The 20,956-nt window shown below is 32.4% G+C and overlaps 1 protein-coding gene across 1 annotated transcript; it reads right to left on the reverse strand.

Annotated features, from left to right (window-relative positions):
• Positions 1-13,411: 13,411 nt before the first annotated feature.
• Positions 13,412-14,183, reverse strand: LOC143304143 (uncharacterized). The gene is made up of 2 exons (XM_076626510.1): positions 13,736-14,183; positions 13,412-13,528 (listed from the first exon to the last, which is right to left on the reverse strand). The coding sequence occupies exons 1-2, from the start codon at positions 14,153-14,155 to the stop codon at positions 13,412-13,414; spliced, it is 537 nt and encodes a 178-aa protein (XP_076482625.1). The 5' UTR covers positions 14,156-14,183.
• Between the last annotated feature and the right edge of the window lie 6,773 nt (positions 14,184-20,956).

Here is a 20,956-nt window from a genome sequence, read left to right on the forward strand (position 1 = left end):
CCGACGTATATATATATATAAATAAATAAATAATTATAAATTAATATTACCTATTATTAATAATAATTTAATTATATATCTCAAGATAATAAAATATTTATAATTTATATTAATTTTTATATATAAATATTTAATTATATATAATGCATTTTTTTCAATTTAAAGTTAAAATATTTATATTTATATTTTAATTTTTTTATAAAATTAAATATATGTATAAAGATTTTAAAATTAATATATTTAAAATTAATAATTATATATTAATATATACTTATATACAAGATAATTCAATTTTTATCAATTTTATTAAAAAATTTCAATTTTTTATTAAAAAATTTTATTTTATTACGTTAAATATTTATAAATTATTTTAATTTAATTATCTAATTAAATTATTATTAATTAATTATAATAGCAATATTTATAATAGTATTGTTAATTTTTTATTTTTATATTTTAAAATATATATATAATGTACGTATCCATTATGTATTTCCAATGTACGTACAGCAGATACTCACAGGAAAAACCAACGAGACTAATAATAAAATCAATGAATTAGAAAAAAAGAGCTATAGACAAATATCTTATAATATACCGTAGCATAATCTGCAATTTATTATAAAATAATTGATCCGAGCAGTATCAATTATAAAAGAAGATGGCTGAATATGATCGACACTGTCGAATACTAATCAAATATAATCATTTAGTTAATCTTTAAGATTTAAGTTAAGATACATCTTTGAGGAATCAATAAGTCTTTCGCTAATAGCCTAATAGATCTCTTGATAGATTAAACGAAGAAATACCTAACCGTGATTACAGCCAATTGGTACATATTATTCGATACATAATTAATATTTGTATCACGTACAGCGATGCAAGTGGTATTGAAGAAAATAGCCATTTTATGTTACAACTATAACGAGTAAATTTACTCGTTTAACTTGAGAGGAATTAAAAAGGTACCTGACTTTTAAATAAGCATTAAATAAGAAATTTAAATATCGCAGACGGTGATGTAGGTGTTATTCAAGAAAAGAGAACATTTTATTTTGTAATTAGCACGAGTAAATGAACGAATATCGATAATATAATATAATGATTAATATGAATTTTATCTGGCTGATTATTTAAATACCATAACATATTTCACAGTAACGTCATCGACTGCCGTTAGGCTCTTTTTGTTCAAACTTATTGATAGTCGAAAACTAGTATCAAGGAGGTGTGAATTTAGTCTTAGTTTGTAGAAACTATTAAAATGATAAAAATGGATACCGTATTAAATCGTCGAAGGCGCCAATTTACGATAAAAATTAAGAAATTGTTCAATTTGATTTTGTTATAATGGAAAACCCGTCCTTTGCTATGTCAAGAGATCGTTAACGTTTGATTGACATCTCGACACCTTGTCAAGATATATAAGGAACGCGGAAGTCGCGCGCGAGCTCTTTCGTGCCTGAAATTCCGGACAGTGAACATCCAAGAAGAATTTAAATATAAGGTAAATAAAAAAAAATATCAAATAACAACATTGTAACTAGTAATTTATAACGTCTAAGCCATTAATTTACAATACTTGAGAAATTAATTTATAATATTTAAGCTATTAATTTATAACATTTAAGCCATTAATATATAACATATAAGCAATTAATTTATAACGTCTAAACTATTAATTTATAACATTTGTTGAGATATGTATAATTTTCTGTGTTGGACTGGGTTAAATGTGTAGTAGAGATACTTGTATGTGAATATCAGCGTGTGGATGTATGTGTGTGCGCGGCGTCTTGAAAACAGATGAATGTAAACTGTTCAGTCGGTTAACAGTCGGGTATAGAAGAAAGTGCTGAGACGCGTGCAAGTGTGTATCGATGAATATATAAGAAATCGTCCATGAAATAAATATATTACTATTTTAAAATTAATCCTCAGTATAAATTTAGTGTTCTTATAACATTATTTCGACTTCAAAGATCCACAATTCTCAACAACATTTGTGCTATTAATTTATAACATTTAAGTTATTAATTTACAACATCTAAGCCATTAATTTACAACATTTGAACTGTTATTTTATACATTTAAGTTATTAATTTATAACATTTAGGCTATTAATTTACAACATCTTAGCCATTAATTTACAATATTTGAACTATTATTTTATACATTTAAGCCATTAATTTATAACATTTAAACTATTAATTTATAACATTTAAGCCATTAATTTATAACATTTAAGCTATTAATTTTCAACATCTAAGCCAATAATGTACAACATTTAAACTGTTATTTTATACATTTAAACTATTAATTTATAACATTTAAGCTATTCATTTATACCTTCTAAGCCATTAATTTATAACATTTAAGCCATTAATCTAAAACAATTACATCATTAATTCTTAACAGTTATACCAATAATTTATAACAACATTTTCCCATTAATTCAATGTAATTATGCTCTTAATTTATAACAGTTGTACCCTTAATCGGAAGTAACTCTACATTCATTGATTTTAATCAATACCATAAATTCGTGGTGAGTGAATTAAAGATTTATTTTGCTTTATTTTATTAACGAAATCTATCAAGTCTTTGAAGTGCTATTTCATTTCCATATAGCATTATATTTTAACTCTGAATACAGTATTCAATTTCCAATTTCACTATTTCGTATAAAATCTGTGGTAACACAGAGTGTCGATGTATGTGTCACGTAAAATAACAAAATAAAAAAGGAATTTGAGGTAAAAAATAAAAAAAGAAAACTTTATTTTTTTTCTAACATCAATACACTTTACAATCTACTTCCGAACTCTAGGCGTGACTTTCTAAGACTGACTCTTATGATTTTACTTTCGATCGGATCCGATTACTTTCTTTTGTCATCCCTCAACATCCCCACCGTCCATGCATTTGCTAGGCGTCCGCGATCGTTGCCACGTGCTCTTTCTTCTAGAACCTTCGGTGGAAGGACCGTTGGGATGTTGATGGTTCATTAGGCACTTCAGCGATATACATTGTCGCCGAGTGCTTTATCTCTATCGTCAGTCCGTCGGATTTGAAGTATGCCGGTCGTGACATATGTAACGATATATGGTATAACGTTATAACGTATTACTTTACATGATATAACTTTATAACGTATTACGTTATATGTTATAACGTTATAACGTTATAACGTAATACGTTATATGGTATGACGGTATAACGTATTATGTTATATGGTATGACGTTATAACTTATTACGTTATATGGGATGACGTTATAACGTATTACGTTATATGGGACGACCTGTTTCTGTCTGGAGATTGATTCCTAATACAACGTGTGTCCCATTATATCAGCATCTCTAAAGTACAATTCTATGTGATTTCTAGGGAGAACAATACAACCGATCCACAACTTCGTGAGGCAAAACGTTTATCCCGTGACCGTGGCTACGTTCGGCGACCAGTTGTCACCTCGAACCCACTTTCGCTTTCACAAATGTCAAACAATTACAAATGACAATTGCTTAATTACAGTTATGATAAAATCTAGGCTAAAGCATTAGAAGGCTTCCTCAAAATTGCAAAGGGAAGGCTCCGGTTTTCCTTTCATCTCCGACATATATAATAACCTGTTAATAGCAGCGTTCTCTTCAAGTTAACTACCCTTATTATCCCAAAAGAAATAAGGGATTGAACGATTCGTGGCGTCGATTAGTCAATCGTAACGGGAATTTGCGACTCCCGTTGGCGCACTTCCTCGAGATCGCGTCTCCCCATGAACGTGCGAATTTACATATTTAACAATATATATATGGCGGGTTAATGTTGAAATTTTGGGTGTTTGGGCGTTAATTTTAGTTTCTTTACATTTTTTTCCTTTAGGAATACCTGCACTTTATCATTTATGGAAGTTTTGTTAACAGAAACGAAAAATTTAGAAAAGATATGTATAATCAAGGAATCTCAGGATAGCACACTTAGACTGCAGATTTTTCTGTATGCAAAAGTAAGTCAAAGGAAGAGGATGAAGTTTTCTTGTATAAGGCTTTGTTTCTGCTTGAGCTAGCTTACAATGAAATACGTTCAGTGTGACAGAGTATCGACAACTATTTCAAACTTTAGCTTTAAATACAAAAAGTTTACGCGCAAAAATAAGCTGAAGAAAAGAAAAATGTTTTTTTTCTTGTTTGACGTCTTATCCTGTCTGGCGGTATGGAATTATTCTGGAAAAGCCTGTATATGTACAGAGTATATAAAAAATACACTTATTTGACCGGACCACCCTAATTCTACAACTCTGGATCATACAGTTTTACAAACGTCTACTCATCGCGAGGACCAACTTGCCAACTTTTCAAAATAAGCTATGAGTCGCAATTGAACCGTTTTCTGGAGAAATGACGTTGAAATTCCATTGGGTCTTACATCGAGATTATTCGCAACAAGTTTATATTTCGCAGTCAGGTAGAAAGTAAGCAATGTGACATTAACGAGAAAACAACAAGTTTTCGTTAGCAGGTGGGATAGCCCGTGATAAACAGAATGGAGCAATCAGCGTGATTTCACATTATTACAGAATTATCTACTGTGTGAAAAAAGACTTTTAAACAAAGATTCTGATTTTATTAGCTTTCTTTTAGAATAAATAGAAAATAAAATTTGTAAATAACAATTAATCTCATTATTTTAAATAATATATTTAAACTTGTTGAAATTGCAAATAATTTATTTCTGTCTTTTAACATTTAAACAATTATTTAAATAAAAATTTATTTAATAGTGCCCAGTATTGCGCGCAACACATTTTTGGAACAACGAACAATTCGATAGTCGGTAATAGAGATAGATGGCAAAATAATTGGATTTATTGATAAAATGAGGATTAAATTGATTAAAAAAAGTAAATTGATTAAAATGTATACAAATCCTACATATACAAGAATAATATCTTGCACATCATGGTATCCAAATATACTTTCCCAGTAAAGTTCCATTTGATCCTCGTGCTAAGTAGCATACGGTGCCAGCAAACGTCAATTTTTACAAAATTTTGCATGAATCAATCGATCCAGAGGCTCCGATCCTCCGAAATCACGCTAGTGGACACTTATACGCCCTGACACTTTTTATACATGCTGTACATAAAAATATATGTATCGAAACTGCTGTTATTTCTATACTCAGAGGTAAGATCAGAGTAGTTATTATTTTATTGAATGGATAAATCTATTATACCGTTCTGAACCAAAAAAGCCTTTATTGCACACGCTTACAAAAACTAGGGATAAAAACAAAAAAGCATCTTAAGCCTATCGATTAAATCTATCGATTGTAACTAGCATCATCCTCTAGTTACTATTTCTTATCACTAACGCATCTGCATATGGATGGCGAGCACGAACTCACGTTGTCATTTTCAACAGAAACTTTGATACAAAGTACGCAGATTTGTGTATAAATACATTACGGTTGAAAAATTGCTGTATCTGTTATACTTGATCGTTAACACCTATTTTTTTCGCCTGCCTAAATTACTATCCTCAAAACGTTATCAGATTATACATTTTGTTCGGCTGATAAAATGGAATTTCTTGGAATTTAGAGCTCCCTTTACATTCACTTGTTATTGTAGGAGTATTTTGCTCGTTCACCAGCCGTTCACTCATTTTATTTTGCAATCGTGACAATTTGATGCTGCTTCTCCACTCTGTATAACGTGTTACCTACAAATACCGATATGTATATAATCTGATGCATTAATTACTATACGATACACCATGAGGACGTTAATACACGCAAAACGAAATAGATAAACAGTATCTGCTAAAATTATAGCTATAATATATAATATAATATATAATATAATATAATATAATATATTTTTGTTACAGTCGACTTCTCCAAAAGTCAAAAGCTTGTCTTGTTATTGGCACGTACCGTAAACACTCGACTAATTGCGTATTTCTTAAAGCTATATTTCCCCTCTTTACAACTTTTTTACGAGATTAGTTTGAAATCAGCCCAATTGATAAACCATTTCAATTTTCAATCTCTATATTCAAAATTTATTATAATCAATTCTATTTTAGTTTTTGCTATCAAAGGAACATAAATTGGAAGTTGAAACAAAAAACATGGGTTCTAATTAAATATTACTATCTGCTTCTATTCTTAATCGTTACGAATTATTTATACATTATTACCAATTATCAATTGTTTATTATACATTGCTCGTTGCATTCACCCTATTACCCCTACACTTCCGTATCATCAACCATATTGCTATCTTCGAATAATTTTCCTCAAACGCAAAATCTCCCACATACCTAACCTTTTAATTTTAAAGCTAATTAATTCAGGGGCATCTTCGATCTTTAACAAGCATGTATCTTACCAATGATTAGCAGCTACTCTTCATTAATTCATTAATTCATTAATTCATTGATTCAATCTGTAACGTTTCGAGTATGTACATCGCATGTCGTATCATTGTATCGGTATTGTATCTGTTGATTCGAAAGATAGCTGGTTACTCAGGTGGCTAAATTGATCTCGCCATAGACGAAACTTATTTGTGTATCCATCTATGTATATATAAAAGATATACACAAGCAAACAGATAAGGCAATCGAGAATCAATGGATTCAATAGCCGGTAAATATTTACAAAAAAAGGAGATACCGCCGATTTTGACATTTTTTAAATATTTTGTTAATGTTATCAGTTTGAGTAAGATTTTATTCGAGGATTGCCGTTCATTAAAAAGTTAATATCAAAAAAGTTCAATGAGTCATTTGCATTTAAGAGAGTGTACTTAGTCAGATTCTTAGTAAACACTTATCCAACAGCCGATCGTTTAGTAATTTTCGATTCGATTATTCGTGTTCGTTTTTTCGTGTTCGATAACGTTTTGCAGAAGAAGATTCGATTCAATGTTTGTAATATGTCGTGTATACAATTTTAATAATTACATTCGATAATTGCACAAAAATCGGGACTGAAACGCTACAATTATGGAGACGTAGGAACGACTCTATTCCTCAAAATTGACAACGCGAATGAAAGAGAAAGAGAGCCTCGTTAAAGACTGGCGATAAGTTGAAAGATTCTTATTTGCGATTTTTGATCAATGAAATTTTTGCTAATATGTTTCTCGCGTTTTACTGGTTAAAATGACACCAAACACGATAAAATTTGGAACATATTTGCTTACTTAATAATTGATAATTAAATATTATTCATATCATATCATGTTTGATCTTATTTTAGTCGGGGAAATCCTACAAATGCGTTAGTGAAAATTTAATTTTAAAATGCCTAAAATAAGGCAATTTTCAGTTTTGAATGATTACTCGGATACATTGTCTCAACGATAACTGATAATATTGGATCATGTTACACTGCTCGATCGCAATGGACGGCCAAATTTCCGCGATACCTCAGGGAAATCTGTCCTTCTCAAAGTGGACACGACGGCTGTGTAACTACGTAGAGGACTTTTTCGTGCAATTATCGAATGTTTGTACTAACCGTTTAATTTTTTGTTCGAAAATTCTTATTCTTTATATTAGATGAATAATTCAAATATCTCACTGTGAAGTACCTGTGTTATTATTGATTGGTGTTTTATAATTATATTAAACAACGAATACTGAATAACGAAGTATTTTTCGGTTAAGGATTTCTTTCGTTATTCATAATTAATAATTATTATACATAGCAATTTCGACAAAGTAACGAAGATGTAGAGTCGAATTCGAGTACGATAAGTAGTCACAGAAAATTTATCTTTTCTCCAATTGATTGCGTCTCCTAGTTTAATGGTGTTTTATAAACGGGCCGCTTATCTTGAAAATGGTAAATCCATTTTCCTTTGTTTCGGAATATTGAAACATTACGTTCGATTGGACTATTTTACTACGTTTTATGACCTTGAGTGACCTTAAATGACCGCGATATTTAAATCCGTCTTCAAAAGAGCAACAATGGGACAAATAGGTATTCAAAACTACACGGCTACACTTAAAAAAAAACGAAGCCTATTAAAGTGTTTTTTGAAACTCGTAAACGCGTCCATCTGAGAAAAACTTTTTCCATCGCGTAATAGCCTCCTCGAAACCAAACAACTTTTGTTTCAAACATTTCCCTGCGTCTCAAAAAATTGAAAGAATTATTCAGGTGGTTTGCTGTTGAAGACTCAGCCTGTATATCCCCAAAATTCCATGTAGTTCCGATTGTTAGGCAAACTGATATTGTAATCTAACACGAGTCAACCTCATCAAGGGGCGAGAGGGAGGGGGTGTCAATAGACTAAACACAGAAGTATTCGCCTCTATATGTACCTCTATTCGCTATTTTGAACATGAACAGAAAGATAACAGTACGGAGTGGGTGAGAAAAGCATTAAGAATTTTGATCCAGCATTTTTTAATCTCTTTATTGTGACATGAAAACTACGGAAAAAGTAATTTAAAAAAGCGACCAGATATCAATGACCTACGAAAAAGATAAAATTCATCCGGACAGAAAGAAGGAAGAAAACTATTTAACGTTTCATCAGAGAAAAAGAATCGAGGAAAAGACTTGGTTATTGATCTTGTGAGACAGGAACGTCATAAATGCTAGTATAGGTAATCTTGCAGAAGTTGTTAAGAATCTTTATCGTAGTTTGGTATGAAAAATATCGAATAATTTGGATTTCGAATCACATACAAATTAAAATGCAGGGGAGAGTCACACGGTACCTTGTGCTAGAGTTGATAAAAATGAAAATTTACAAAGTGACTTTATAGCACAAATGGAACTTGATAAAAGTAGGAAAATTAATTTTATGAAATTCAATAATACGAATTGACGAATTAACAATGTGCAAGAATAGTAATGTTGGAATTTGTAGGAAACGAAAAATTGTCGTCCAGTACCGATCAATTATTTAATTATTTGATCTTTTGCTCTAAATGGTTAATAATGTTTTAAAAAGTCCTCTAGATGTCAGTATACATATTCTTATTCAAATTTGATTTTTATGTATATCGTATGGAAAATACTTAATATTTTCTTGATCTGCGCATTCGACGTGTGCCCAGACTTCACATTCGTCGTTTTTGAAACATTGAAAGCTTCAGTGACCTGTCTTTGGGCCATTTTATTTTTGAAGAGTAGCTTCGAAGCCCCATTCATGTTCTCCTCTGACCATTTCTCTCTTTTCTGTTTTGGACTTTCAGACATTTTTCTATGGAAAAGGTAGAAGAAAAATTAAACGGACACCTTCTAATTTAGTCTCAGTTGCCAAAATATTGAACTTACAGGTGAAAGAAATTCGGTCTATGACTAAATCATCGGTATTGGACGACAAATACGTTGAACAAATACGTTTTAGATTATAATGTATATAATATACAAAGGAAATTATAAAAGTGGGGCAAATAACTGGTAATTACACTTAATAAATTAGATATAGTATACATTAAAAAAAATTTTACTTACCTGAAAAACAACATGTCAACTCTAGAATAATAGAATAATATATAATAATATATAAAATATAATAATATAGAATAATTTTTAATTTTCGAAATATCAATGTATATGTTTGACATATCAGATCAATATGGCTCCGAAATATGTTACACGGAATTGTTCATTTTCATTTGTTTGTTCCAATAAAAGCGCTAATATCTGGTGAAAAATCCTATGTATTTAGAAATTAACAGAAATGTTAAGTGAGCTGTTATTTTGCCCGCATTGTATTTCTTACATGTAATGCCTGTTACACGTTTTATCTTTAAAATAGCAAACTCATTATTTACTCGAGATTTATTCCTAGCGCACAAATATTTTTCAATAGAGCGATGCAAAGTTTTACTGTATCTCGGATCATCACAAGTTAATCAAAATCTTGAAGATTCGATTTCACCTGCTCAAAGTGACTTTTGCAGGCAAAAGAAATTGTTCCTCGGATACTTTAATATTTTGTACTAAATTTCATCAAAAATAGAATTTTATTTGCTAATAGAAGATAACTATGTTTTGGTACTCCTACAGAACAATATCACGACATTCGCTAAAATTACAAATATTGTACAGTATATTCACTGCAAGGCTAATTGAAATAGCTTGTAATCCAACATATAAGAATGCTACTTGCAAAGTATCTTTGCTAGTAACAGTTTAAAGTAGAGAGATATTCCGAAAAAATCATATATTTTATACATATATGTACGTAGTATATACAGTGAATATAACTATCTTTCTGAATTTATAAAATAACAGTATATAATAATAAATAATAATAATAATATAATATAATAATAATAAAAAAATAATATAATAATAAATAAAAATAACATAATAATAATAAATTTATAGAATAACAATATTCCAATATTTATATTTTTCCTTGTTGCAATTTTGTAAACCGTCAAAGCGTTTACAACAGAAATTCCCAGAAGGAATTGAATGCCAAGTTTTCTGTATCATTTGATTCCTTTTCTAATTGTGGTGGCATAAGAAACCATTTGATCGGAATAATCTATACCACACTTTCCTTCGTTATATTCGACAACAGCTAGCGGTTTTAATGTAGCGAACAAGCGAAACGAAAGATCATTCTTGAGACCACCACTTGAGCGATTCGCATTACTAAAATATCGATAGGAGCACCTAGCAGAGAACGCTTGGTACTGCTGTACGCGTGGCCTGACGCAGATTTTTTTGGAAACACGCGTGGCAGTCAATGTGTTAATAAACTATTAAACTACATGTCGTGAAGAAGTATCCCCTTTATGAACATTTATTAATAGCTCTAAAGTTGATAATATTAGCTTGAGGAAGTTCTGTATGTACGTGTAATTGATAGTACTCGCGTACACCTGTGCGTGTAAAACGTTTCAAGTTAATAAAGAGAACATGATACACGTGGAATAGGTATGAATAAAAATTACAAGAAGCCGGAGAATATTCTAAAACATATGCCATGATAAAATATAAATTGTAAAGAGTTATAGATCATGTTATTATATATTAAAATTATGCTTAACAAGCAGATATTAGCGTAAATATGACGCTGCGTTAATTAAATCCAACAATATTGAGAAAAGAACAAATTGAACAATACGTAGAAATAATTTAGAAAAACACTGTTAGATCAATTTCAAATTGGGTTTTCTTTACTCGATGTCAAACTTAACTCTTACTCGTCTTTTGCATAAACTCTTTTCGTGATATGAAACTTTAGAGTTGACATGCTGCTGGTATTAATTGCACACGCAGAATAAGATTTTCCAAATTGAACCGAAACGATTTAGACAGAAAAATGTAATACTTTCAATACTCATAACAATTATTTATGCATTCCGCATATAAACCTACCGAATATTTATTACTTACTTTTAGCTCAAAAATATTTGATATACTACTACCAAGCAAATATTAGATTGAAGAGGAAATCATACATGAAAGATGTCACTTTTTTTAATAAAAAGTTCGTTCTCATCAAAGTTTCTGGCAATTTATTACATACCTGTGTACAAAGTGGATTACTTTGTAACACAACTGAAAAGTAACTTTCTTTAGTAATGACTTACGTAATAAATTACGCAAAAAGTAAAAAGAAGATTATATTTTAAATCATATTCTAAGAATAACTGTATTTTAAACGTGATTTCAAAAGAATTTTGAATTTAAAAATTCGTCAAAAGTACATACGTACTTACTACTTCGACACGATCTAGGCTAATTATGTGTACTAATGTTTATACATCTTGATAGTAGCTGTATTCAAAGAGCGCGTCGAATCTTTTTATAGTATTTGCCTTTTGATGTATTAAAAGTATTGTAGTAACTGATGGTTTCTTAGAGTAAGGACAAGTGATGATGGTAGAGTTCAAAGTTTAGTGTATTTTACTAAGTGATATTCAATAACAAAAGGACCGACTACAATATCGTCGCACGCCGACTCACACTCCGTATCCGCTCAACTCGCACTCTGCTTCTCGACTGACTCTTTGGCCGTTGTAGCACTCTATTGTCTTTTGCTAGGCCCACCGCACACGTGTTCTGCAGACGCTCGTAGCCAGGGTCACGTAGGTCTTTTCGGCAAGGCTATTTACTTGGAGGACCCGGTAATGCATTGATGGAGCCGACAGCGCCTCTGCTCTCGCGACATTGTCTGTAGTTAGCTCGACGTTTCTTGGGCCCTTCTCCCCGATACTACAGTATCATTAGAGATATTCTTCTTATTATCGCAAATATGTATTGTTCTGCTCATTGCATCGACAAGTGAACGGATTTTAAGCTTCCTATTCTTTTACATTTTCAATATTTCCAGAGTTATTTGTTTTCCGTAGAAAAAATATTAATTCCTGCCACTTTTGAGAGGAATTGTTTAGAAGTGTCTCCTGTTTATCTCGAATCGCTCAAATATATCGGGGAAAAAATGAATGATACAAAAATCGAATGACATCGAAAGGGATATACTATTATATTCGTGTGTATTTACTTTGCGTGTATTGTCTTAACATGAAATCTCTTGCGTGTTAAAATATTTCAGTGGATATCTCCATTTTTTGTTACATAATCACGCAGCTGACGTTCAGACATCTCTAAAATACTAGAAACTTGCGTCTTTCGCACCATCCGCTATCGTAATAGAAACTTTCAAATTCGACAGAGCAATACAAAGCACGTGTCACGTAAAATAACAAAATAAAAAAGGAACTTGAGGTAAAAAAATAAAAAAGAAAACTTTATTTTTTTTCTAACATCAATACACTTTACAATCTACTTCCGAACTCTAGGCGTGACTTTCTAAGACTGACTCTTATGATTTTACTTTCGATCGGATCCGATTACTTTCTTTTGTCATTCCTCAACATCCCCAGCGTCCATGCATTTGCTAGGCGTCCGCGATCGTTGCCACGCGCTCTTTCTTCTAGAACCTTCGATGGAAGGACCGTTGGGATGTTGATGGTTCATTAGGCACTTCAGCGATATACATTGTCGCCGAGTGCCGCCACATCTTTATCTCTATCGTCAGTCCGTCGGATTTGAAGTATGCCGGTCGTGACACACGTGAAAAGTGACTGACCAAAAAAGAACTGAATGTTTTGACGACATTAAGAAACTGCAGCCTTGTATTTCAGCAATATCATATCAGCAATAACAAATTTTGAGAAATATCTTTATGTCCTATTCCTGTGGCGTACTTTGGATAACGCTAATCCCGGCGACACACTAAATTTTGAAATCCATACGACTGATTCTACAGAAGCGGGGATTCTACAGCAGCGATTTCGCTTGCACAGTTGTTCATTTAATTTGTGAATTGTAAGAAACCTCAAGTATGTCAGAGGACATAGTGATATTGCTACAAAAGCGACTAGACAAATAGAGAGCTACATGTGATTTTATGCGCTTAAAACATTCTTTTTTGTTTTACTATGTTTTGTAGGACCTTTTGTGTTTTTTTCATCTGAACTACTTCTAGCACTTTCCTTTTTTTTAGGTCGGCCTTCACGTTTCCTCTAAAAATTTAGAATATATTTAACAACGTTATAGTAGTATTTATATACACAATGTACATACAATTGTATAAGCAATTAGATTTTGACGCATTAATTAACCGATATCAAACATTATTGGGTACTACATATAAGGGTTAGTATTGATTAGTAACATAAGATATGGGGTAAGATTAAAAGTATTAAATTTCATCATAATATGACACAAACATTTACATTACTGTCATCATCAAGAGTTAGCCTTCGTAATTTTGTAACAAGTGACATTGACTGCTGCTTTTTAATATTAATTGCAGCTTTTATTGCAGCCTTTCTTTTTGTTCGGTCAATTGTTGTTTCCAGCACATCCCCAGTTTTTACATCTTTATTTTCTGTTTTATCATGTACTGCTGAATCTGTTACTGTATTGTCAGTATTGATAATATCATTTTCTGGGATAGTCTCTTTACGGCGATAACCTTTTTTCTTCAAAACTTTCGGCCTCTTTGTAGTTGAAGGGCCAGGGACTGATTGTGGTATTTCAGCAATTAAACCATGTAAATAATCCAGAGTGTCTTCAAGCTGGTTGTTAATATATTTTTTAACATCCAAGGAATAATTATGTATATTCGATATATCTTTGGTAATCATTTCTTTAATCTCCTTCTTTGATCCAGTATCCATAAAATCTACGAATAAATGATATGTATTTAATATATACATTAAACTATACTTTTTAATAATACATACCATAATTTAATATTATGGTTGAAATTATGACGTATATAGCAATTAATACATACACATGTGTTTAGTTCTATTAACTTAGAAGCACATGTAAATTAAAAAAAAATATATATATATATATATGAAACAATAATAAAATAATGAAGTAACATTGAGAATAGAATCTAGTTTAATTACACATATATACCCTTTTAATAATTCCGTTCTTATAAATTTTATTAAATTTACAGTGAAGCTTACAATTACACTAATGCCAATGAATATTAACGTATGCGTTTATTATTACACTAAATAAAAATGAAAGTAATGCAATGAAAAATACAATATACCTTAATGGAAATAAAATAAGTAAATAGCGAAGTATTTATTAATATTATTATATAGCATTATATTATATTATATTATTATAATATTTATTAATATTTACTTACCTTTTACGTTTGCACAAAAACTATAAAATTTTAAATATAAAGAGAGATTTATAACAGAGATAAAGCAAGTCACAGAAATTAGTGTCTTTCAATGGCAAAAATGCGTTAAAGGAAGTGAAACGATAATCTCCGTCTCGCGTCACAAGCGGAACTGTGTCAGTTTTGCTCCTTGAAAGTACACGTAGCGGTACATGAGCTAGAGAACATTTCAAATCATGTTGTTGTTTTTTTGCTTCGGAGTATCAAGATCGTGAGGACATACATAATATATTAATAAATAAACTCCGGGCAAAACAATGTCGCCGTTACGTTACCGTCGAACCGTCGAACCGTCGAACCGTCGAACCGTCGAACAAAGACGAATTTGAATTCTCCGACTCTCCCCCGATCTGTTTATACTATACCAGTTTAAACGGACGCAATCGTAAAGAGTTCACGAGAGTTATGGATCAGTATCTACGAGTATCTACCGTCTTTGCGAACATTATCTATAATTATTTATTTAATCATTTGAAAATATACTTGAAGGTTTCAACAACGAGCAATCTTGTCTAATAAATCTCACGATCAACCATCCTCTACACACAAGTCCTCTGAAAACATAACGACTTTTCAGTTCAATTTGAATCGTTGCGTTCAACGCCATCAGGGTGTCCTGCATAACGCGGGCATCCGACTAGGTGCTGATACCACATACAAGAACAAGTCGAATATGTGAAATAAAGCTTTTTAGCTTAAGGTCCTGTTTTGAAAAAAATACAGTTTGAACATGTTCGGTTGGCAATTGGCTTAATACACGCGTATGATAAATAATAAGATTTATTACATGATTTTACAAAATTTGTTAAAATTGATTAAGAAGTTACTTTCAAGAAGTAATATTTACATAATTGTAAATTGAACCCTATGTTTAACAAAATTAGGCATTCTTAAGTATTTGTTATTGTAAATTACTATTATGCTTCGCCAAGTGTGATTGGCTATTTCTGGAACACAGCGTCCATCGATGTCTTCAATGAAAGAACATAAGTTTAATAACCTAACTTATCGACGAAATAAATCCCTGGCCCCCGGGTAGCGTGTTAGGAAGCTTCCGTGGTAATTCTTTTAAAAGCAATTAACGAGTGATCTGTTCGCGAATTATTGTATTGTATTATATATTATGTGGCATCATGATATCATAAGGAATACAAGTCACTATGATTTCTTCGTACTATTTCACAGATGGAGTGTGCAAATTTGACTTTACAATGAACAAAGTCAAACGTGACAATGACAAAATTGTATGTGGCAAAACTGGATACCTCAATGTTATACAGTGTGTCAAGAAAGTGTTTGTTGTCATCCTATGTCTTTGGGAGGTAATTCTACACCTTCGGATTTGCGAAGATCTGTTGAAAAAGAGCATCACAAAATTGACCTCGAGCATTCTATTGCACGTATTGCGTGTTTGTGCGCGTATTTATCCATCGATGTATTGCAAAGAACAGTTTGTCCAATAGGGGTTTCACACGCAGCAGTGGGAAAAATAATACTCTCACCCTGAGAGAATTGACCGGCGAGGGCGCGGCAGAGGCCATGGAAGCGCTTCGGTGAGGTGCGCTAGGTCCGTCGCAAATCTGCCCGGCAGGGGAACGGCACGGATTGTCTGGCACGGCGGCTCCGGCGACGAGGCGCGGTGTGACGTGGCCGCATATCGCTCCATTAGGGGGTGTATTGAGCGCGGGGGGGGGTGTATCCCTCACACCAGTTCCCGGGCCCCTCTAGATCGCTGCCGGGACGGTCATCATGGAGGTTTTAGTCCGTTGGCGTCCGCCACTACCACGCCGCTTTTTCCCAGAAGCGACCTGGTGTCCTCCACGTTAATAAAAAAAAAAAAAGTGGGAAAAATAATACGCCAAAAAGGTGTACGTTATAAGGTTCGCCGTGTGCGAAATTATGTCGTTTGACGAATATTCGATGGTTAGCCGCTAAGAAAATTATAACGCAATCCTTGGAAATATCTTGTTTACGGATGAGAGCGATTCTTCCGATAGCAATATTCTCGATCGTCAGACTGCCAAGATTTAGGCTTGTGAAAGTTCTCACATTATGATACAATGATACAGAGATTCAAGCAGGCTCGAGCAAGTTTGATTTATTCCACAGCTCGCTTTAACGTGTAGATAAAATCAATATGAAAATGGAATAGATATCATATGTTCGCGAGCAGCCAGAAAACAACACTGACGTTATTTCGTATCGCATCTGACTTTAAAAACGAACATAAAATGAAAATAAACGGTTTTTCATACAAAAATGCATACTTGTTACGATGCATCGTGAGTAGCAGAGTAACGCATATGTTCGTGTATTACAGCATGAACGTATTAATGAATAAATAATATATATATATTAAATTAAAATTTTTAATATTTTTATAATTTAATAATTATATTTATTTAAATATTATAAATAAAATATTTATAGTAATATTATTAATATTGTTTTTATTAATATTAAAAATACAATCTTAAAATTTTTAATATTTTTAATTTTATAATATCATTAATATTTTTTATTTATATTAATATATAATTGAAATTTTTGATATTTTATAATTTAATATATATATATCATAAATAAAAAATTTTTAAATTATATATTATACAATTTATATTATAGTAATTTCCATTTTTTCAAAATAAAAAAAATTGTATATTAAACAATTTAAAAATAAAGGGTAGAATATTTAAGTATTAATATTTTATAATTTAATTTTATAGATAATTAAATATTTATAGCAATATTATTATTTTTTATTAATATTTTAAAATATTATATATATATATATATATATGTCGGGTTTACATTAGAATTAGGGTTAGGGGCGTGAAACGAATCTTCGTTTGGGTTACACGTTATCGTTATGCAATAGAGAAGACATTGACTAGTGCAAATACGATTATTATAGAATCGGACAAGTAACCGTGGTAGTTAGGTACTCGAGAAACTAATGACAATGATCCTAGGTTCAATAACGAATCCGCGGTCGACGGGATGATAGATGAACGTACTCACAAAATCTAAGTCGGACGCGTAATATTCACTGGTCGTAAAGAGTTACTCCTTTCATCAATGAGATCGCGAGCGAGAATGTCTTTCCCGTCCCGATCATGCCACAGAGGAAAACTATAATGGGGTGTGTCTAAGGACACGAGATCATCGGATTCGTCGAGAAAAGCCTCCGTTCAGAAAGTAAGGGAAATTGGCGTTGCTGCTAATTGGTCAATCTCCATATCGGTGGTTAGAAAAAGATGCTAGCCGCCCTCGAGGCAAAGTTGCTAGTGGGAGACGCCGCTCGTTGAAAAATATGTCTCCCCTAACTTCCCGTAGTTGGGACAAAGACTGTTTGTCTGTTTGAAGGACTTTAGTTAACTAAACCTTAAGATTTATAACGAGCCCTCGAGCTAGCCGAGCATGTACTGCGGAGACGCATCGACATCTGGCAATCATCTTACTCGAAGAACAGGGTCTGCGTGTGGCGAGCCACGGGACAGAAACCGTTGGAATGTTTACTGTCGCGTGTCGCCACGAATATTTCTTTTAAGGAGAGCTATAGAATTACTCCATACCTTTGTTAAACAAAGCGTTCATCCCGTAACCGCGGCTACGTTCGGCGACTGACTGTCGCCTCGAGCCCAAGCTCATTATCACAACTCTCGAACAATTACAATCGGATTGAATAACTACAATTGTTCAATTACAGACTCCGGTGTTCTTTCATCTCCGACATATATATATTTTTTACATTTGTAGTTGCGCACAGATTTTATTAAAGAAAAGTGTTAACAATGTGTTTTCATGATTTATTTCTCGCGACTGACTTCCATTAATCCCTAATATTCCTGTCGCCATACGCGTGTAAATCTAACATGGCTGCTCATAAATGTCATCAGTAAAGTTATAGTGACGGGTCTTTAGTTTTGCTTGATATCGAAGTAATTTTCCGTCTGAGGCTCGTTTTTCCTTATTCTACCGCAATTAGAACATTTATTTATTAATATTGTTTTAAAGTGACAAAAGTATTGTTCGTGTGAATATACGTATATATATATTTATGTTGTGTGTCATTTTAATATGGCTAATGTTTTGTAATTCTTCGATTGCGTTATTTATTGTTTTGAGTAGTTTATTTTATAGAGTATTCGATAATATAAAACATACGCGCACACATACATATATATATATATATATATATACGTATTCATATGCATATTTCTCCTGGCAGTGTAGTATTCATACGAAATGAAATGTCAATTATTTATTTATCCTTTACCGGAATGTAGGCTAGTTTTAAGTATGTATCTTAGATTATCGATTTGAATCAATAATGTAGAATGCGCATACATTAATAGTAGTTTAGTTTAGAATATAATTTATATATTTATATATAGACATGGATGTTCCGTAATATAGTTCTTATTTTATAATTCCTTACCGGAATGTAGGCTAGTTTTAAGTATGTATCTTAGATTATCGGTTTGATAGAATTCGCACACATATATATATTTCTGACAATGTAACCTTCATTTCTTTAATAATACAATATTGTATGTTTTATGTATTCGTTAAACTATTAGTTTTTGACTTCATGTATACTTATATTTCATAAATTGATAATATTGTATTTATTGCATAGTATTGGAAGCACTGTCTCTAATATTTACTAGGTTATTACATGTTCGGCATATATGTTTATACTTATATGTAACTCTCCAAATTGATTGATTGAAATATATTTATATATATATATATATATATATATATATATATATATATATATATATATATATTCCTGGCGTTTCAATTATTTTCCCCTTTTGTAGTTATTCTTATTTCCTGGTTTATTTAGAATTGTGTGTATATGTATTTTGTTTATTGGTTGGATCCGTTAATCGCCCTCGTTTTGTTAATCCTTCCTTTCGTTTCGTAGTGCCGTGTGTTCGTTTGTGCATTCAAATCCTTATTCGCGTGTTTTGTATAGAATGGTTTTCTTGTTCTTGTTACGGCGCGTGCGGAGCGCGGGACGTGACATCCCCGCCCTTGGAGTTCAAATTTCCAAAGGAAATTTGACTGATGGTATCTCTGAGTTCGCTCAAGGCGGACGTAGATGTCGTTGGTAGTTGAGTGACTACCGGTGTTATCGATATCCCTTGAGGTTGTGCTGTTTGATCATCGATATTTCGTCTTCTTTTGAGGTATAGTAGCGGGTGGGTGACTGAGCCGCATATTGCTCCTAATAGGGCGATTCCGCATTCGTAAGTTTCACGTAACTGGTATCCGTGTGCGGCTATATATATTATTGTCTTGATTAGTTTAAATATTGCGAGTATTCCAAATATTGCTGCACTGACAGTTCCAGATTCCATAAAACAAGCTTAATGTGTGTCGTTAATGTGTTTTGTCCATCATTCCCAGGATGTTTACTGTTCCAGGGACGATTGTTTTTCCTGTTGCTCCTCTGGCCAATGCGTTCAAGACTGCAGATTTTCTGCCGGGAACATGACGTGGTCCCGTAGTGCATCGAGGTCTTTTGGGTATATATTCCGCTCGTGGCCAACGACGATGGTGCTGAATATCGCCACGTTTGGCGCACGTCCGGGCGGAGTTCCTGTGGTGCGATTCCTTTGCCAAACGGGTAGTTCCGAGTAGCATTTTGTTGTATGTCGTACCTTTACTTGTACCGGAATGCATTTGACTATATGGACCGCTTCTCCTGCGATCAAAGCCATCTGTCCTGGGTTTTGGTTATGGTGTATGCAAATTCGTCGGGTGGTAAGTTTGCCAAGCTTAAAGCGTTCTCTATTAGTCTCTTCTGTGTGGTGTATCTTTGTGTCAGTGTATCATGGTATAATGTTTTCATTTCTCGAGTTTATCAGAAATAGGAATAACCTTTTATAGAAAAAGAAAATTTTATATTTATATATATTTGTTAAGGAAATTCGAGGATATGGGAATACAAATTATTGCCTACATTTCCCACACAACAGTTATACATCTATATTACTCTCTGAAGAACGTCTTGCACGCACGCTGGTCGCCAACCGACTATCCTAGATTCTTCTAACATCTGGCAACAGTCTTTTGTCTCCACTAAGACCTTGACGCCCTCTGGCCCTTACACACACACTCTCATGTACAGTGTAAATGTATCACTTCCCTAACAATGTTATATTTTTTTTCTTTCCTTTTTTTCTTCTTCCCCTTTTTCTTTTTTTGTTTTTTTTTATTG

Source organism: Bombus vancouverensis, unplaced genomic scaffold (assembly GCF_051014615.1).
Source record: "Bombus vancouverensis nearcticus unplaced genomic scaffold, iyBomVanc1_principal scaffold0024, whole genome shotgun sequence".
NCBI lineage: Eukaryota > Metazoa > Arthropoda > Insecta > Hymenoptera > Apidae > Bombus > Bombus vancouverensis.

Bases quoted from the DNA above. Each gene is read 5' to 3' on its own strand.
- LOC143304143 (XM_076626510.1), bottom strand. From the start codon at position 14,155: ATGATTACCAAAGATATATCGAATATACATAATTATTCCTTGGATGTT. The intron at 13,529-13,735 runs GTTTGTGTCATA...CTAAATTTTTAG, and splicing joins ATGATGACAGTAATGTAAAT to AGGAAACGTGAAGGCCGACC.